General features: G+C 34.8%; 1 protein-coding gene across 5 annotated transcripts in view; it reads right to left on the bottom strand.

Moving 5' to 3' along the window:
* LOC123548647 (annulin-like) overlaps positions 1-18,548 on the bottom strand; it is a 68,964-nt gene that overhangs the window by 11,719 nt on the left and 38,697 nt on the right. For all 5 annotated transcript variants that reach the window (XM_053546279.1, XM_045336108.2, XM_045336105.2 and 2 more), the window contains exons 4-12: positions 17,870-18,012; positions 10,849-10,979; positions 9,928-10,084; positions 9,054-9,172; positions 7,308-7,421; positions 6,613-6,784; positions 3,272-3,407; positions 849-955; positions 176-338 (exon numbers count right to left, since the gene is read on the bottom strand). In XM_053546279.1, the coding sequence (XP_053402254.1) occupies positions 176-338; positions 849-955; positions 3,272-3,407; positions 6,613-6,784; positions 7,308-7,421; positions 9,054-9,172; positions 9,928-10,084; positions 10,849-10,979; positions 17,870-18,012 (1,242 nt within the window). The remainder of the gene's footprint in view (positions 1-175; positions 339-848; positions 956-3,271; positions 3,408-6,612; positions 6,785-7,307; positions 7,422-9,053; positions 9,173-9,927; positions 10,085-10,848; positions 10,980-17,869; positions 18,013-18,548) is intronic.

Here is an 18,548-nt window from a genome sequence, read left to right on the forward strand (position 1 = left end):
TTTAATTAGTATTTTAATATTTCAACTTTCATTATCATAGCATGTATTGATATTATAATAATTTGCATTAGAAATAAATTGTTTCGAATTAAAGATTTCGTTGTATCTATATATGTATTTAATGCACCTGGCCAGTAAAAGAAATCTAAAAACAATATAGCTATCGTAAACTTACTCATCTTTGAGTACTTTCATTAGTTCATAACGTCCGTTAGGAAGCATGCGCCAATGCACTTCATCAGCATTAACTTCTGAGAAGACAAAGGCTGAATCAAACTCTGTTCTGCAAAGGCCTTTTCTTACTGCGGCGACTGGACAAGGACCACATGTATAAACGCCTGTGTAGGTAAAAGAAAGAAAAGAAATATTTATCTTCCTTCCTAACGGTCAAAAGGACAATGATCACAAAGAAACAGCTGCGCTAAAAGCACAGCGCTTTCATTCCGAAACCATATAACAGTGTATGTTTGCTTGTGATCATTGAAACAAAAATAAAACCAACGGAGAGAAATACACAGAACACCAATACTAAACTTACAAGTAAAGAAACATAGTGGGGTACCGTCTTAGCAAATAAAAACATGGAAGGTTGAACCGGTTAGTGGTGCACTAAACCTCACTCTTTGAGTTTCAGAGTGTCGTGTCAGTGTTAAGTAATTGCCGATAAGTGAATCTCTTACACGCGTTACGCAGTTGGAGGGCACAGAATGTAAAACACAAAGGTGCTCTTGTAAATGTTTATACAAAGCAAGTTTACCGAACTGAAACGAATGCTCACAAAATGCAGAAAACATATCATATATCAAGAGAAGACGACAAAACAAAAACGAAGAAAAATATTAACGTACCTTCGCTTCTTTCCTGTGGCGTTGCATCAATAACTTGCCAGCCGTACGGAAATTCATCTTGTAGGTTAGGTCGGGCCATCCAAGCCTCATTCCACACATGGAAATTCCTTAAAGATAATCACTTAACAATTAAATATAATTAGGACTGATTGTTTCTTCAAAATCACTAAACGGCGTTGTTTTGTAAAACAAATACAGTGAACTTCTGAATTCGGGCCTTCCGAAAACCGAAAACCTCTGAAAAATAAACGGACGATTTTCTTGGTCGCGATTTTTCTCCTTGTATTTTCTATATATAAACGTACTTCTAGATGTCGGATATTACAAATTCTTAACAAAGGACGGTATTTTCGAACAAACTGATTTATTTCAGTAAAATTTTGCTTCCCAATACCGAACGACATGAACAAGTTACACAAACTGCTGCAACTTCAAATCTTGATGCATGTAAAGAAACCAATGACTAAGCTTATAGGAGGGTGAATAAACTCTTTAAAATAACTACGTTTACGAAATTTCCATCATTTTCATGATTGAACGGAATAAGGCACGTCGAAACGTCGTAAAATTTAACTAACTTTTCCTAGGGAACAAAAATTAAATAGTTCGTAAGTGTTAACTTGCTCCAAAACTCAAAAGGTGCATGCATATCCTATGGTGATTTTAATTAAGATCACACCATTCCTCCTAGTATTGTTAACATTCAAAATCCGGATCATTCTTCCGGTCCCAAAGTCATTTTATCTTCGGAAGTTACATTGCACTCATATTGATATAAAGTGCACATATTACATAATCATGAAACATTTGACTAATGAACTTCAATCAAAGCTGTAAAATGTCCTTAAAAGGCATAGTGCGGAAGTGTCACTTCAAACATGGACAATGGCATATTTTCGCGACAACATGTACTGTGTGCATCTTTCGTTAAATATTTCATTATTGGAAATGGCTTTTAATTTAATAAATCGTAATCAATTATATTTAAATTGTCTATTAACATAAACTATCTCCGCATATTGTTAGTCAGCAGTTTCGTACAAAAAAACTTGTATCCAGTCTTTTAACATATTCATACTTTGTTCATTTAAAATTTTACTAAGTGTTGACTATTTTAACCAAGCACGCAGTACTGTTTGCATACACAAAAAGTTTATTTCGTGTTTACGTAGATACTATTGAGTTATTCTTCAGTTTTCAAATGTGAGACTACTGCGCTGTAAGAACAGATCACACAAATGTATTTTGTTATCCCAGGGTGTTGGGCTTTCTGTTACCTTGTGGCCAACGTTTTCCTCCCACATCAGTCTGACAATACTGGTATAATACAGCTATATTGAATAATGACGGGGGGACAATTTAGGCCTCCCTGAATTAATGTGTTTTCACAACTTCATATGCAAATTTGTTCAGTCAATTTGTTTTCAATACAGCTTATAAGACATTGATAAATAATTATCTTACTCTGTAGAAATAAGGTGTGTTCTAACCCCAGCCTAATTTACCAAAATAAAGCTATATTTATTCAATTAAATATTTGGACATTAAACACATTGTCTTGGCCTGATATATGTCACTGTCAATTTGTTAGTAGGTACATGTATTTGTCTTCTTTCTTTTTTTTTCATGCAAAATATGTATAATTACCATTTTGGAAATACAACAGAACTAAGTTATTCTGTGGCGCATTTTTGTTTGTTTGTATTTCCATGATTTTAATTATTCACGATTTGCATGAGAAATTTGAGAAAAACAAGTATTTGGTAACAAACTGACAGTGACATATATAATGCCAAGACTATATGTTTAATGTCTATCTATATTATTTAATGTTGCACTATGTGCAGCACTTGGTGTATCAAGGCGAGTTTAGACAACACTCTGTTTCAATAATATAAGACAGTTTTCAGTCTATGTTGAAAAGAGATTGACAGAAATAAGTTTGCAGGTGAAGTAGTAAAAATATATTATTACAGGAAGGGCCTCAATAATCAACCTGGCATCATGTGGAATATCTGTATTATACCAGATTTATCAGAATGACTTGCATGAAGTTTATATGAGAGGAAAATGTAGGTCACTAGGTTGTGATGGGTCTTTAAGACTCTAGACCTCATCTGTGTTTTTATTTGTTACAAGAAGACAACTTCTTCTCAGACAGAATGATAAAATGTATATGAGCCACGCCATGAGAAAGCGCGGATGCGCAGACTGGTCTGAATCCATGCTGGTCGCAAATGCACTTTGTTGGTTTTCTCATGGTTCGGCTCAATTATACGAATTTAATCGCGCTGCACCAGACCTGTTCATTGCAGAATGTCCTAGACTTCACTTTATAAAAAGTGCTACCTATAAATATATGTTTTATAGCATTAGTGTTAAACATTTAGATATTTCAATAAATAATTCTAGGTTATACAAACCATATAGAGTCAGATCCACTATCGTTAATGTCATCACCTGGTTGGAAATATTTCTCGATGCAGTTGGTCTGGTTAGTGTCGTGCGCTGAGGAGAAGTTTGTTACTGATCTACATGGAATCCCAAGGGCCCTGCAAACTGTAATAAGAATGAGTTGTCATATAATTCAATATGACATTCGACCCACAAATAAACAGTGTTACAAAACACTACGTGGCATACGTTTAACGACGCCCTGGGAACACTACGTTTTAAACGCCCTGTGCTTGAAAACTTCACCACGTGCTACCTAGAATTCGAACAACCCTGAATACTACATGACATGCAGTTCACACTGAAATTCCTTAAAACTGTAGGAACCAGTGTAAGCTGTTATAGAACTCGATGACTTACATGTACGTTCTACATGTATAAGAATTGCTAAGGAGCCTCTCAACATCCCAACTGTAGGGAAAACATAAAACTATAAGAGGATACTGTTCGTATATAACCTACGTTTTAGATGGAACGCTTAAAGACCTGCAATTTGTAAGAAAAAAAAACCAAACAACTGTTTGGGATATTATGTGATATACGTTTTACATTTTCGCCAGCGTAAATTCAAAATAATTGAACATGTTCAATGTATTGTATTTCGTGTAATATACTACTTAGCTGCTACAATCTCAATTTTGTTTACTTCTGGCGCTTCAAGTACAATTTCTTATCAAGGTTTGCAGTACATAGCCCTCCAAAGGTATTTCATATTGAAAGAAGGAGGAAAATACATTTTTCAGTGTATTTCGGTTTCACTGTTACATGTATCTGCAGTAGTCTGCGTTGTTGATAATTTTATAAGTATGCGCTCTCTTATACATGTTTAAAATGATTTGTCGCGGGTTGGTGTTTCCATGGTAACGCATTTTCTCTCATTTAAAAAAACTATCATTATGTATGAAAATAGGGTTTTCGATGGCTTCAGTGCCATTCTCCTTATTATGTCTATAGTAAGTGTAATGTCCGTTTAACATTTATCTAAACAAATATCAAAGGTTAAAATATTTACAGCAGACAAATATCTTGAACAAGAGGGCCATAAAGGCCCTGTATCGCTCACCTGACCTACTGACCTAAAGATCATCAAGATTAACATTCTGACCAAGTTTCGTTAAGATATGGTCATAAATGTGGCCTCTAAAGTGTTAATAGCTTTTCCTTTGATTTGACCCAGTGACCTAGTTTTTGACCCTACATAACCCAGATTCGAACTTGACCTAAAGATCATCAAGATCAACATTCTGACTATGTTTCATGAAGATACAGTCATAAATGTGGCTTCTAAAGTGTTAACAAGCTTTTCCTTTGATTTGACATAGTGACCTAGTTTTTGACCCCACCTGACCCAGATTTGAAGTTGACCTATAGATAATCAAGACCTAGTTTTTGACCCCGGTTGACCGAATATCAAACTCATTCAAGATTTTATTAAGGGTAACATTCTGACCAAGTTTCATTAAGATTGGGCCTCTAAGTGTGGCCTCTACAGTGTAAACTAGCTTTTCCTTTGATTTGACCTGGTGACCTAGTTTTTGATCCTACATGACCCAGATTCAAAATGGACCTTGAAATCATTAATATTAATATTCTGACCAAGTGTCATGAAGATACAGTCATAAATGTGGCCTATAGAGTGTTAACAAGCTTTTCCTTTGATTTGACCTTGTGACCTAGTTTTTGACTCCACCTGACCCAGATTTGAATTTGACCTTGAAATCATCAAGATTAACATTTTGACCAAGTGTCACGAAGATACAGTCATAAACCTGGCCTCTACAGTGTTAACAAGCTTTTCCTTTGATTTGACCTGGTGACCTAGTTTTTGACCCCGGTTGACCGAATATCAAACTCATTCAAGATTTTATTAAGGGTAACATTCTGACCAAGTTTCATTAAGATTGGGCCCAAATTGTGACCTCTAGAGTGTTAAATAGCTTTTCCTTAGATTTGACCTGGTGACCTAGTTTTTGATCCAAGATGACCCAATATCAAACTCTTCCAAGATTTTATTGAAGGTAACATGACCAAGTTTCATTAAGATTGGGCCCAAATTGTGACCTCTAGAATGTTAACAAGCTTTTCCTTTTATTTGACCTGGTGACCTAGTTTCGACCCCAGATGACCCAACATCGAATTCGTCCAAGATTTTATTGAGGGTAACATACTAACCAAGTTTCATTAAGTGTGGGCCAAAAATGTGACCTCTACATTGTTAACAGTCAAATTGTTGACGACGGACGACTGACGGACGACAAACACAGAGCGAGCACAAAAGCTCACCTTTGAGCACTTCGTGCTCAGGTGAGCTAAAAACACGTGTGGAAAATTCAATAAAAATCAGCTGATGCTATGCTATCATATTTTAGAAAACTCACAAACATATACTTAAATTACTACACTTTGCGAACGGGCCAACTTACTTTTAAGGTGAAAAAAGTTTAACAAAGACAAAATAACTTTTTTATTCTGTAATACCGTAGTTGTATTGATGTCGGCCATTTATCAGTGAAAAGTCAATATCTACACCTCGGTTTTCTAATAAATGCTAGTTTTACACAAAAAAAACTAGTTTTTGTATATTTCTGTGACTTTTTAAAACTGGATGAGATATCTGATTTCTTCGCACAATTTGATTTTGCTGAAATGTTTATAATTTATTAATCAGTTATTTGTGTGAAAGTGTAAAAAATGAATGATGTACTATTCCAATTATGAAATTTATCACCAGACTGAATATCAAGGGGGGTGTGGGGGGAGGGGTGCGTTAGAAATTTCGATTAGTAGGCCTATACCATATGTTCTTTAGGGGCATCCATAGGCATTACAATATGTAAGACAGAATATATCATGTTAGATATGAAAATCCTTTACAGAAGGCTCGTCTCAGTAAGATGAAGTATAAGCAGCCGTGTGTAGCGTAATATTGTACAAAGTTTAAGAATTGTTTATATGAGCCGCGCCATGAGAAAACCAGCATAGCGGGTTTGCGACCAGCATGGATCCAGACCAGCCTGCGCATCCGCGCAGTCTGGTCAGGATCCATGCTGTTCGCTTTTAAAGCCTACTGCAATAAGAGAAACCGTTAGCGAACAGCATGGATCCTGACCAGACTGCGCGGATGCGCAGGCTGGTCTGGATCCATGCTGGTCGCAAACCCACTATGTTGGTTTTCCCATGGCACGGCTCATATTATCATTATAAATTTTCCGTCAAAAATGCTGTTGTAACATTTGTAATATTATGAAAAGGCGAGTTATGTATCTTTCCACACTCATTTGATAATCCTTGGCACAGAACTTTAACATACCTGTTGTAGTTACACCGGAAAACACCCAACACTGCCCGTACCTGACGGGGCCGCTCTCAAACCATTGCTTTAAGATTTTTACACTTCCTGTCCAGTGCCCAGGTGGTGTGCCGTCACCGTATTCGTCGTCCCATCTTCCTGATAAAACTCCATTGTCGTCCGACGAATTAACCTTTTAAGAAAGTGTAAAGAAAATTGGACTTTAAATTAACAAGAAGTTTCACAATAAAAAAGAAAGTGCGGTATGACTAACCTTTTCTCAGTTATTGACAGACATATATTTTAGGCTGGCAAATATTCGCGTAGTGTTATTTCGCGATTAGAAGTGGTACATACTTATTTATACTGGCAATAAAGCGTATCGTTATTTATAAAATCTGAATTTGCGTGTCGCTCTAATAGCGGCAATTAACGAAAATGAATTATTCGTGAATTTCATTAGTCTGCAACAATAGTCAAATCCAAATGACAGCGTAATGAATACGTCAAAAGTTTTCATTTTCTAACTACACTGGTATATTATGTTACAGGACATGTGTTCTCTGTTATTGTTCCAGTCATTATATAAAGGCATTTTGCATGATAGATGACTGTTATGTTTCTTAATGTTATGCTAACCTTTTTAAGATGCATCAAAGGCTTAAACACGGGGTGTTGCTACTAGTTACTTTTACAATGCTCTAACTTATATATACCATTTTTGCGATTATTCTGCTGACTCTGACAGGATCTGACATTGGTTTCAACATGTCGGGTCTAAATCCACTTCTGACAACGTGCAGCGCAATTTCGAGGATACCATCTTGAAACTGTAAGGCAAACAAACCGTTATCTTTTAAAACTTTATATTACTAATGTGGCAAATAAATAGAGAATATTACATGAGTGTCTTTTCATACTGAATTTATAAAACAAGCTCAACAAAACGCGAGGCTCTGTTGAGCATTTTATCTATTTCATTTAACGAGTTTAATAAATTCAATTTGAAAAGTCATAAATGAAATATTCTTTTCACTGCATGTTAGCTTTTTCTGTCGCAACATTAAACATCACTTTCTTAAACTAAAATTATAAACACGTCAATTCGCCCAACGTCTCCTATGCGTAAAACGATGTCAACGTCAAAGCTTTACTACAATAGTGTTATATCAAATGTATGAAATGGCTTTATTTCACTCCAGCAACGTCAGTCATGTGATAAAGCTGTTTCTCTTAGTGCCTTGAAACCAGAAATCGAAAAGAAAGTCTGTAAGTACTTTTTTGACAATATTCGGACAGTGAACTTACATTTTATGCTCTGGTCTCTAACAGATGATTTTGAAAGAGGACAATTCCATAACTAAAATGGTCACCGTCATTAAGTTATGGTATTCTGAACAAGGTTTGATTGAGCCTGTTCAAAAGTTACAGGACAGTGCTTTTAATCACTATTTCATCAAATTATCAAAGCTCTGGTATGGTTAGCTGTCTGATTTATATGGTTTAGAATTTTGATGTGAATGAATGGATCCATGAGGGTGTTAGCTCGGTTGACTCAATATCTTGGCATTCGAATAATGAACCAGAACAAACAACGATAAAACTCTAAGACGATGGTTAGTAAGTTAAATTGCTACTTGAGCACTGAAATAATAATATATGATAAAACGTTCGCTGTCTTATCCATTAAATAGAAAGGAACCGGGTGCCATGCCACAATCTGACGTGGTACTCTTTAACGTCAGAATGTTTTCTCACCAGTCCGCGCGTTAACCACTGTGTATTGCCAAATATACAACGCTTGAATTTCTTCTTTGTTTAGGAACCTAGCACATCCAGATATGTTAAAACGGTCATTAAAACATGGTTTATCACTATAGCTTATCTAAAGGTACTCATAAAGCAACAGCAACAGTCAGTTATTCAATAGCCGTCTCATTAAAGACAACTAATTGAATAAATGTTAAGTCAAAAAGGGCATAATTTTGTAGCAAAGCAAAACAGAGTCATAGAACCTACTGAATTCACGTCAGCTTGTTATAGTGGACAAGTGTGTGAACCAATCGAGACGCCGACGCAAACGAATGAGCAAGTGCATTTGTTCTACCCATTCTACCAATATTCGAGCTAAAAGGTTTCTTTATTTATGCCTATCAATGTTAACATTGACTTATTCGCTTAAGTAGCAGGTAGTCGAATAGTGTCTAAAAGTTTGTTCTGAGCTTTAAATCCAAATCTGAATTATAATTATAAAATGTAATGAAATATTAGCGCTCCTATGCTATAGGTAATCCTGATGAGAAAGTTTAAAAGCAATATATTCATATTTACATTAATACAGACAGAATTGGTAAAGGAATGAAGCTGCTATAGTGTTATAACGGAAAAACACACCCTTCTGCGACAATTATAATAAGAAAGAGAATTGTAAAAAGGTAAATATCTGCCACAAATTACAGAACCTGTCCAAAATTCCATGGTTTTGCCCATGGTTGATGATGATTCCCGGTCCAAACTGCACTACTTTCATTCAAGACATATTCATCGAGCAGATTTTCTGTAGCCATATATACACCGTCCTCTGAAATATAACATTTATATACTGTTAAAGGGAAATATCCCCGATTCAATTATATCAGATTTTACTGAAGTTGTATTTAGTTTCGATGCTTCAAAAGTTAGTGACTTTGTCATCAAATCAGCCTCCCGTGGTTCCTGTCTACGTTTTCTGGATATTTCATGACAAACCATTCGCATTATGGTATAGCATCAAGAAATACGCGCCTTTTGCGAATTAATGGAATCTTAGAATTACGGATAAAAGAAGAGATTTGAGAATGATGTCCAGATACCATACGTTTCTTTCGTATCTTAATAATTTAACCATTTGAGCCGCGCCATGAGAAAACCAACATAGTGGGTTTGCGACCAGCATGGATCCAGACCAGCCTGCGCATCCGCGCAGTCTGGTCAGGATCCATGCTGTTCGCTTTCAAAGCCTATTGCAATTAGAGAAACCGTAAGCAAACAGCATGGATCCTGACCAGACTGCGCGGATGCGCAGGCTGGTCTGGATCCATGCTGGTCGCAAACCCACTATGTTGGTTTTCCCATGGCGCGGCTCATTTCTTCTTCTATCGGTCCACCAACTAGAATGGCCAGCATGCGCAATATGCGTTTGCATAAATGGGTTTTGTCTCTTTATATTGTGACGAGTACTCACATTGCCAAGAGCTTACCTATCAGAACATGATTCGCTTTTCATGGAAATGAAAGTAGATAAACAGAAAAAAATCTAGAACTAAACCAAAGCAATGATAAGGTTAATTAGCTTGCCTTTGCACCATGGGTTAAAGATAATGGTGATGTCATAATCAAGCTCAAAATTTCGACTTTCCAGTTTTTTCTTCTCCCCATCCTTGTCCTTTCCTTCAGAAATTGTCTTCACATAAAAATTCCACTCCCCTATGATACAGTTTGCAGGTACATGTACCTATAAAAGCAACGCATATTTTTTTTTATCATTTTGTCCTCCTTTCGAAACTTGTTAAAGCTTGTTTTCGTCAAAACCTCTCTTCAATGTAAATCTATTTCCATGTCATATTATTTGTATTTTACACAGCATGTCTTTGCAAATCCTTTTATTCAGTTAACACATCTATTCATTTTCTACAACTGTGATATAGCCTCTTTATAGGAAAATATCCACAACTTACGTTTTTGTATTTATTTTAAACATGATAAAATATTTATGCTTGGTCTTATCTTCCAATAGCATTATTTTCTTTGAAGTACTCTACCAGAAGGAAACGAAGAATGTATGCAAAAAGTTACTTTGAAAACGTGTCTTAAAGGGGAATAAAAACGTGATTGAAAATATCTAACTGCTTTATTACTAAATCACTGAAGTTTTCAGAAATTAAATTTTGAAATTAGTTAAATTTTGAAACATGCAGATTCGATAGTAAAGAAATTGCCTTTTCCGTTTAAGTAATTAATAATGTAGAAAATATGGTTATTCATTTGTATATGGTCTGCTTATCTTTTCTACATACCTATCATTTCAAAAGGCAAATATTTCAATTTTCAAAGGCAATGCTGAACAAAACATAAAAATGGTTTTGTAGTCTGTGATATATATACGGAGAAATTAGTTGTAACACCAACTGGTATTTGTATTAACATAAACTTAACAATATATCAACCTAAAATCAAAAGAAAACTCTGAATACATAATTAACAATGTCTATGGCTAACCATAGCTGTGATGTTGTTTTCAGAACTGCCTTGCCAGGTTGCACCCCATTCATCCGGTTTAAACTTTTCCTTTCCAGATTCGTCAATTGTAAACTGAACTTTAGTTCCTCCTGATCCTGTAGGGTGTTCCCCTGTTAAACAAAATCATTGTTATAACCTATATTTCCTGTTTGAACCTACTATTTCGTAACGTTATTATTATTATTTCAAAAGATCTGTATACAAACTATATAAAAGTAACCATTCGTAAGACCTTCAAGGATGTTGGTAGGATCTTTCCAAATTTGGAAATATATTTAATAATGTCAACTCTATGACCAAAATTAATTTTTTTCTCATTGTAAACATTGGGTAAAGACACATATTCGAAATAAAAATAAATTTCAATTTTTTTCAAAATACTGCTCTTATTCCACCAAGATATCTGTAAGGTTTTATATTAATCAATTTACAAATAAAAATTATTAACTTTTAAAAAGTAGTGTCAAATGGCTGAAATCCAACAATGGAAAATACAACCATCAAAATCGATATTATATAAATATTGCATTCCTGAGAGGGTGATATGAAAAATGTTCACCGCGAGATATATGAATATTGACCGAGGCGCCAGCCGAGGTCTATATTCATATTTCGAGGGGTAAACATTTTTCATATCACCCTCTCAGGAATGCAATATTTATTTTATTATACCGAAAGATTATAAGGGTCAAAACATTCACTGGAAAATCAACATAATTTATTTAACATTAAAAAGTAATTAGGCCCTACTAACCAGATAATGAAGACAGAATTAGGCCTAAAGAGTATTTACTTGTTATGGCAACTTTGCTGTTTAATAAGACTTTTTTGATAGATTTAGACGGGACGTTTACATATCGCTGACCCCTACAGTATATTTATTCTAATATTGCGTCAATCAGTAGGCCTAACATTCGAAAAACGGTGATAACTTTCTTTTTTCTAAACGAAACATATAAGTGTGAGTACTCATTTTCTTAGTTAGATCATTTCCAATCTCAAGATGGTAGTTTCGATTCAATATTAGATGAAAAGTTGTTTTCGAAATATTTTGCACGTAGCATAAAAAGGAAAATTCGGCCGGATTCGCACATGCAAGAGCACCAGAAAAGGGTAATTTAATCCTAAAGTATAATTATATAAGCGCCTCGTCTGAAAATTTATCGACTCAGTCTTTTAATCAATGTGTAAGTATCAATCTCTCAACGGGTGATATGAAAAAATAATATCACATGCGCAGAAAAACAAAACAACGCTGTTGCGCATGTGATATGAAATCATGGATCATATCACCTGCGCAGAAATTGAAAATAACGGTTTTGTGCATGAGTTATAAAATCATTGGGGAATATTATATAAATATTGCATTCCTGAGAGGGTGATATGAAAAATGTCCACCGCGAGATATATGAATATTGACCGAGGCGCCATGGTTTGATGATAGCTGTAAGCAAGCTAAAAAGGCTTTTTGGAGGGACAAAAGGGCATTCAAAACTAATCCGTCTGATACAAATAGACTTAATTTTTTGTCAAGTAGGAGAAGATTTACTCAGATTAAAAGCAAATTTAAAAAGGAATATTATAACACTGAAAAGTCCAAATTATCTGATTTAAGTAAACGGAATCCACGAAAATTTTGGAAATATATTAAAAAGTTCAAAAATAAAAGCATGCCGAAATCTGATGGTATTAGTGTAAATAATTTTGCTGAGTATTTCAGTACATTATCTAGTTCAAATCAAACTGATTTTGTATCAGAAGATGAGGAGAGTAGTCGTACAGAGACTTTACGTATAGATGAACTAGATTGTCCATTTACTTCGGATGAAGTATCTAAAGTAATTTCTTCTTTAAATAGACATAAAAGCTGCGACTATGAAAATAATGTGGCCGATTTTTTCATTGATTCTAATCATTTTATAACTCCTTATCTTGTTTCTATATTCAACAAAATTTATGACTCGGGGAGATACCCCGAGTCATGGTGTAAAGGTGTTATAATACCTATTTTTAAAAAGGGGGATGAATCAAACCCTTGTAATTACAGAGGAATTACTCTTGTCAATATAACTGCAAAAATATTTTCTTTAACTCTTAGAAATAGAATCAATAAGTGGTGTGAATCTAATGATGTCTTTAATGATGCTCAATTTGGTTTCAGAGATAATCATTGCACTAGTGACTGTATATTTTTATTACACACAATTATTCAGAATACCTTGTATAATAAATCTAAATTATTTTGTGCTTTTATAGATTATGAAAAGGCATTTGACACAGTAATACGTGATGCCTTGTGGATCAAACTCTGTAATTCAGGCATTAGTTGTAAAGTGTTAACCATGCTAAAGTCTATATACTCAAATGTTAAGTCATGTGTAAAATTAACTCCAAATATGAAAATGTCAGACTTCTTTGATGTCACTATCGGATTAAAACAAGGGGAACCACTCTCGCCCCTATTGTTTATATTATTCCTAAATGATATTAAAAATTGTATCGATTTTAATAACCTTACTGAAAATGATTTAACTCAATTGTCAATGTATATGCTGATTTTTGCGGACGACATTGTTTTATTCACAACAAATGCTGAGAGCTTACAAACACAACTTGATTGTATTTATCAATATTCTGTTAAATGGGGTCTTAAGATAAATGTCAGAAAGACCAAAGTTTGTATTTTTGAAAAAAAGAAAACAAAACCGTACATTTGAATGGTATGTTAATGGTGAGAAGTTGGATATTGTTGATCATTTTTGTTACCTGGGTGTTAATTTCACTTATACCGGAAATATGAAAATTGCTGTAAAGACTCTCTCTGACCAAGCCTTAAGGGCGTATAATAATTTGCTATCTGTTTTCAGTAGGATAAATATGGATATTAGAACAAAATTATCACTTTTTGATTCAATGGTTGCGCCTATTCTTTTGTATGCTGCTGATATTTGGGGAATATACGAATTTAAAGAAATCGACAAACTACATTTAAGATTTTGTAAACATGTCTTAGGGGTACGAAATCAAACTCCTAACTTAGCTGTCTTTGGCGAACTTGGTCGCTTTCCATTATCAGTAATTATGAAAGAGAGAGCCTTAAAATATTGGATAAAAATTATGAAAAATCAGGATATGCCTATGTATAGAATTTTTAATGAGCAATGCAATAGCCTGAATAGTGAATCATGGTCACATAAAATTAAATCTTTATTAGATAGTTTAGGATTTAGTGATATCTGGTTGAATTTCGATTCGAACTGCAACTATTATGCTATGTTTAAGCAACGGCTACGTGATCAGTATATACAAAGTTGGAAAGCGTCTATTCAAAATGTATCGAAACTTGAATATTATAGTAAATATAAACTTGAATTTTGTTATGAGAAATATTTAGATATTTTACCAAGCAATTTACTGAGAAAACAATATACAAGTTTTAGAACTGCATCACATAGCTTAGAAATCGAAGTAGGCCGGTATACTGGTATTGATAGACAAGATCGTATCTGTAAAGTATGCTCTAGTCATTTTGTTGAATCTGAATACCATTTTATGCTTTGTTGCAATAAGTATTCACATATTAGACAGAAATATTGTATCAATGCAGCTTGGCCGTCTGTTAATAAATTCATATATATCATGTCCTCTACTAGCAAGAAAAGATTGATAAGAAATGCGAAATATATAAGCGAAGCTATTAAACTACGTGAACAAACTCTTGAAGATTTAACTGCTCTTTAAATTTTCATATAATGTTTAGCTGAATTTATGTTTGCACAGTATAAATGTTTTATTTAAGTGATATTTTTTTGTGTATTTGTGTATATTATATAATTATGTATTTGTATGTCTTGACCATATTGAATAAACATATTGTAAATGGTCAAAGGCATTTGTAATGCCGATTTGCCAAAAAATGAAATGAAATGAATATATTCATATTTCGAGGGGTGGACATTTTTCATATCACCCTCTCAGGAATGCAATATTTATTTTATTATACCGAAAGATTATAAGGGTCAAAGCATTTACTGGAAAATCAACATAATGATTTATCTAACATTAAAAAGTAATTACTAACCAAATAATGAAAACAGAATTAAAGACTCTTTACTTGTCAGCACTCATCATTTTAGGCGACTTTGCTGTGTAATAAGACTTTTTTTATAGATTTAGTCGGGACGTTTACATATCGCTGACCTCTACATTTATTCTAATATCTCAATATTGTGTCAATCAGTAGCATTCGTATTTCAACATTGTGTCAATCAGTAGCATTCGAAAAACAGCGATAACTTTCTTTTTTCTAAACGAAACATATACGTGTGAGCACTTATTTTCTTAGTCAGATCATTTCCAAACTTATTGTGGTAGTTTCGATTCGATATTTGATGAAAATTTGTTTTCGAAATATTTTGTACGTAGCATAAAAAAGAAAATTCGGCCGTGTTCTCACATGCCAAAAAAGGGTATTAATCCTAAAGTATAATTATGTAAGCGCCTTGTCTGAAAATTTATCGACTCAGTCTTTTAATCAATGCGAAGTATCAATCTCTCAACGGGTGATATGAAAAAATAATATCACATGCGCAGAAAAAACAAAATAACGCTGTTGCGCATGTGATATGAAATTATGGATCATATCACCTGCGCAGAAATTGAAAATAACGATTTTGCGCATGTGATATAAAATCACTGGAGAATATGATATATTATTCAAGTTAAACTAATGGGAAATTTGCATTAGACATTTATGTGAGGTATAATGAGATATAATATTCAAGTTAAACTAATGGGAAATTTGCATTGGACATTTATGTGAGGTATAATAATTACCGATATATCTGAAATAAATAATGATATCATGAAAATTTAAAAAGTTCTTATTACAGATTTTGGAGTTCTTTAGAATGATTTATATTTGGTATTTTGTTATATTTAAAGTGAAATCAAAGAAAAACATTACAAGGTGGATCAAAGGACAAGTAACCCTTGCTTCCATTGTATATTTAAAAATATCTAAAAATATCTATTTAAGATGATTCTATATCTGTTATTTGAGGAATAGATGCTAGTCGTTTCTCTTTTTTGTTTTCATTTTGATGAATAATTGTATGCAACCGTTTAATAAATGTTTATTGATACAACACGTGTTAAGTAGTAGGAGAAATAGGTTACACGTGATATAAAAACTTTGGCCTCAATTAGTAATTACACATCAATTTTTGACGCCAAACAAGCGTTCACGTACGATTCTGTCTGAATACTACGGTGATCCGTTAGGGCCAGCGCCTGCTCCCTGTGAACGCGAAGCGCGAAGGTACGACGGTACGATGGCGAAGCGTGACAGCACGATGGCGAAGCGTGACAGTACGATGGCGAAGCGCGACAATACGATGGTGACAACACGACAGTGCGATGGCGAAGCGCGACAGTACGATGGTGAAGCGCGACACTACGATGGTGACAGTCTGTCGTACTGTCGCGCTTCGCCATCGTACTGTCACGCTTCGCCATCGCAGGGAGCAGGCGTAGTGTCACCATCGCACTGTCGCGCTTCACCGTCGGAGTGTCACCATCGTACTGTCGCACTTCACCATCGTACTGTCGCGCTTCGCCATAGCACTGTCGCGCTTCACCATCGTACTGTCGCGCTATACCATCGTAGTGTCGCGCTTCGCCATCGCACTGTCGCGCTTCACCATCGTACTGTCGCGCTTCGCCATCGCACTGTCGCACTTCGCCATCGTAGTGTCACCATCGCACTATCACGCTTCGCCATCGCACGGTCGTGCTTCACCATCGTAGTGTCACCATCGTACTGTCGCGCTTCGCCGTCGTACTGTCGCGCTTCACCAACTTTTCTCTGTTTACTTAAGGGCCGACTATAATGTACAGAATTGTACGGTCAGACGGAGGGACGTGCTTTGGATATACTTACTAATAATCCTGTTTAACATAAATCTACATTTTTATCCAATACGTTTCTTCAATTAAAACTTTAGGGTCAGTGGTAAAAAGTCAGGGCCGGTCGGGTAAGCGGAAACAAACAACTGTATTCTAGACCTAATTAACACTTTTGCATAAAATATAGACAAAAGCTTTATATGCAAAATTTATACAACTGTATTTTTATTATTTTTAGCTGACAATATATACTTTTAACGTTTCATGGCTTAAAATATATGAGCTGATTAAACAACATTTTCTCACAAAACAATTAATTACATGTAAATACATTATCTTTTATTTTTCCATTGAATACAATGATATTTTGTTCATAAATAACACTCGGTTGGGTGATATTCGTTTTTATTATCCCTCAAGTAAACGAAGTAAAATTGCCATAGATCAACGGAACCTATTTTGGAATAATACATTTCAAACAATCTTAAGGTATGATATTTTTTGATATCATTATACCAGATAATATTCATTTGAGTGACACTCTACCGGGGAATTTTCATTTGAATAACTTTAGGTCTGGTGATATTCGTTTCAATAATACCCGTCCAACTATTTGATCATATTGACAGAGTTGACAATACTATACAATACAGAGTTTAAGAAAACAAAGAAAAGATAGTGAAACGCGACAGTACGATGGCGAAGCGCGACAGTACGATGGTGACACTACGATGGTGAAGCGCGACAGTGCGATGGCGAAGCGCGACAGTACGATGGTTTATATAAGCAATAACAGAACAAAAACTGTGATTATATTTTTGTGTAAACTCTTTGGAATTCAGATGCAAAGGAATTATATCACGAGTGCAAAACCTCTTCGAGTTATAACCTTTACTCTGCTAATTTTCAAAAATGGACTGGTCTTGTATTCAATTTGGGCAATACCATTTATCATCCGAACAATGCTGACCATGATCAGCCTTCACGAACGTGCAGGCTGATCTTGGTCTGCATTTGTCGCAAAGGCAGAGTCACTTGCAGCTAGCAGGCTTTGTATTGCAACATTTAGAATATCTTCACTATACAAACATACCTAATGAGAAGCAAAGTTGTAAGTCGTTTTTTGGTTTGCTGTACGGCCTATCAAATGTCACAGTCATTTTGAAACTTTGTCCCCGTCGTAAAACCAGTTCCGCCGGCTTTATCTTCCCCTTTGTACATTCGTACTCGTCCGTTCTTCAATGAAATGATACATTTGCTCTATTTTAAGGTAATGGACCCGTAGTGACATTCGGCTTTTTCCGTGCAATTACGTACTTTTCCGTAAGCGACTTCGACATACGCCGGCTGGTTATTTGTGCGAACTACATGAGCAGCCGAAGAATGCCGGAAAACCATTAGAAGAATACGGAATCGAACGAAGATTGCCAAATATCATTACGGGTCCATTATATAGTAACTGCAGAAAAATTGATTTTATTTTGTAATTGTATTTTTTCTTTCAAACTAAACTTGTATTTCGAAAAAGGTGCAATATGTTGTTGACATCAAGATGTAACAGGAACTAAATGAACATGGAAAATTTTAATGAAAATTATATATCTGGAACTGGCGGTGTTTTGAATAATCTTGCAATTGTATAGTTCTAATAGTCATTTGTCCGTATCATTTACATTTTACATATTAGTTTCATGCAAGGCAGCTAAATATTTACATTATTAATGCATAATTTTGTAAAGGACTGCCACCCTTGTGACAGTAGTATAAGGAAC

The sequence above is a fragment of the Mercenaria mercenaria genome, chromosome 6, assembly GCF_021730395.1.
Source record: "Mercenaria mercenaria strain notata chromosome 6, MADL_Memer_1, whole genome shotgun sequence".
NCBI classification, from domain to species: domain Eukaryota; kingdom Metazoa; phylum Mollusca; class Bivalvia; order Venerida; family Veneridae; genus Mercenaria; species Mercenaria mercenaria.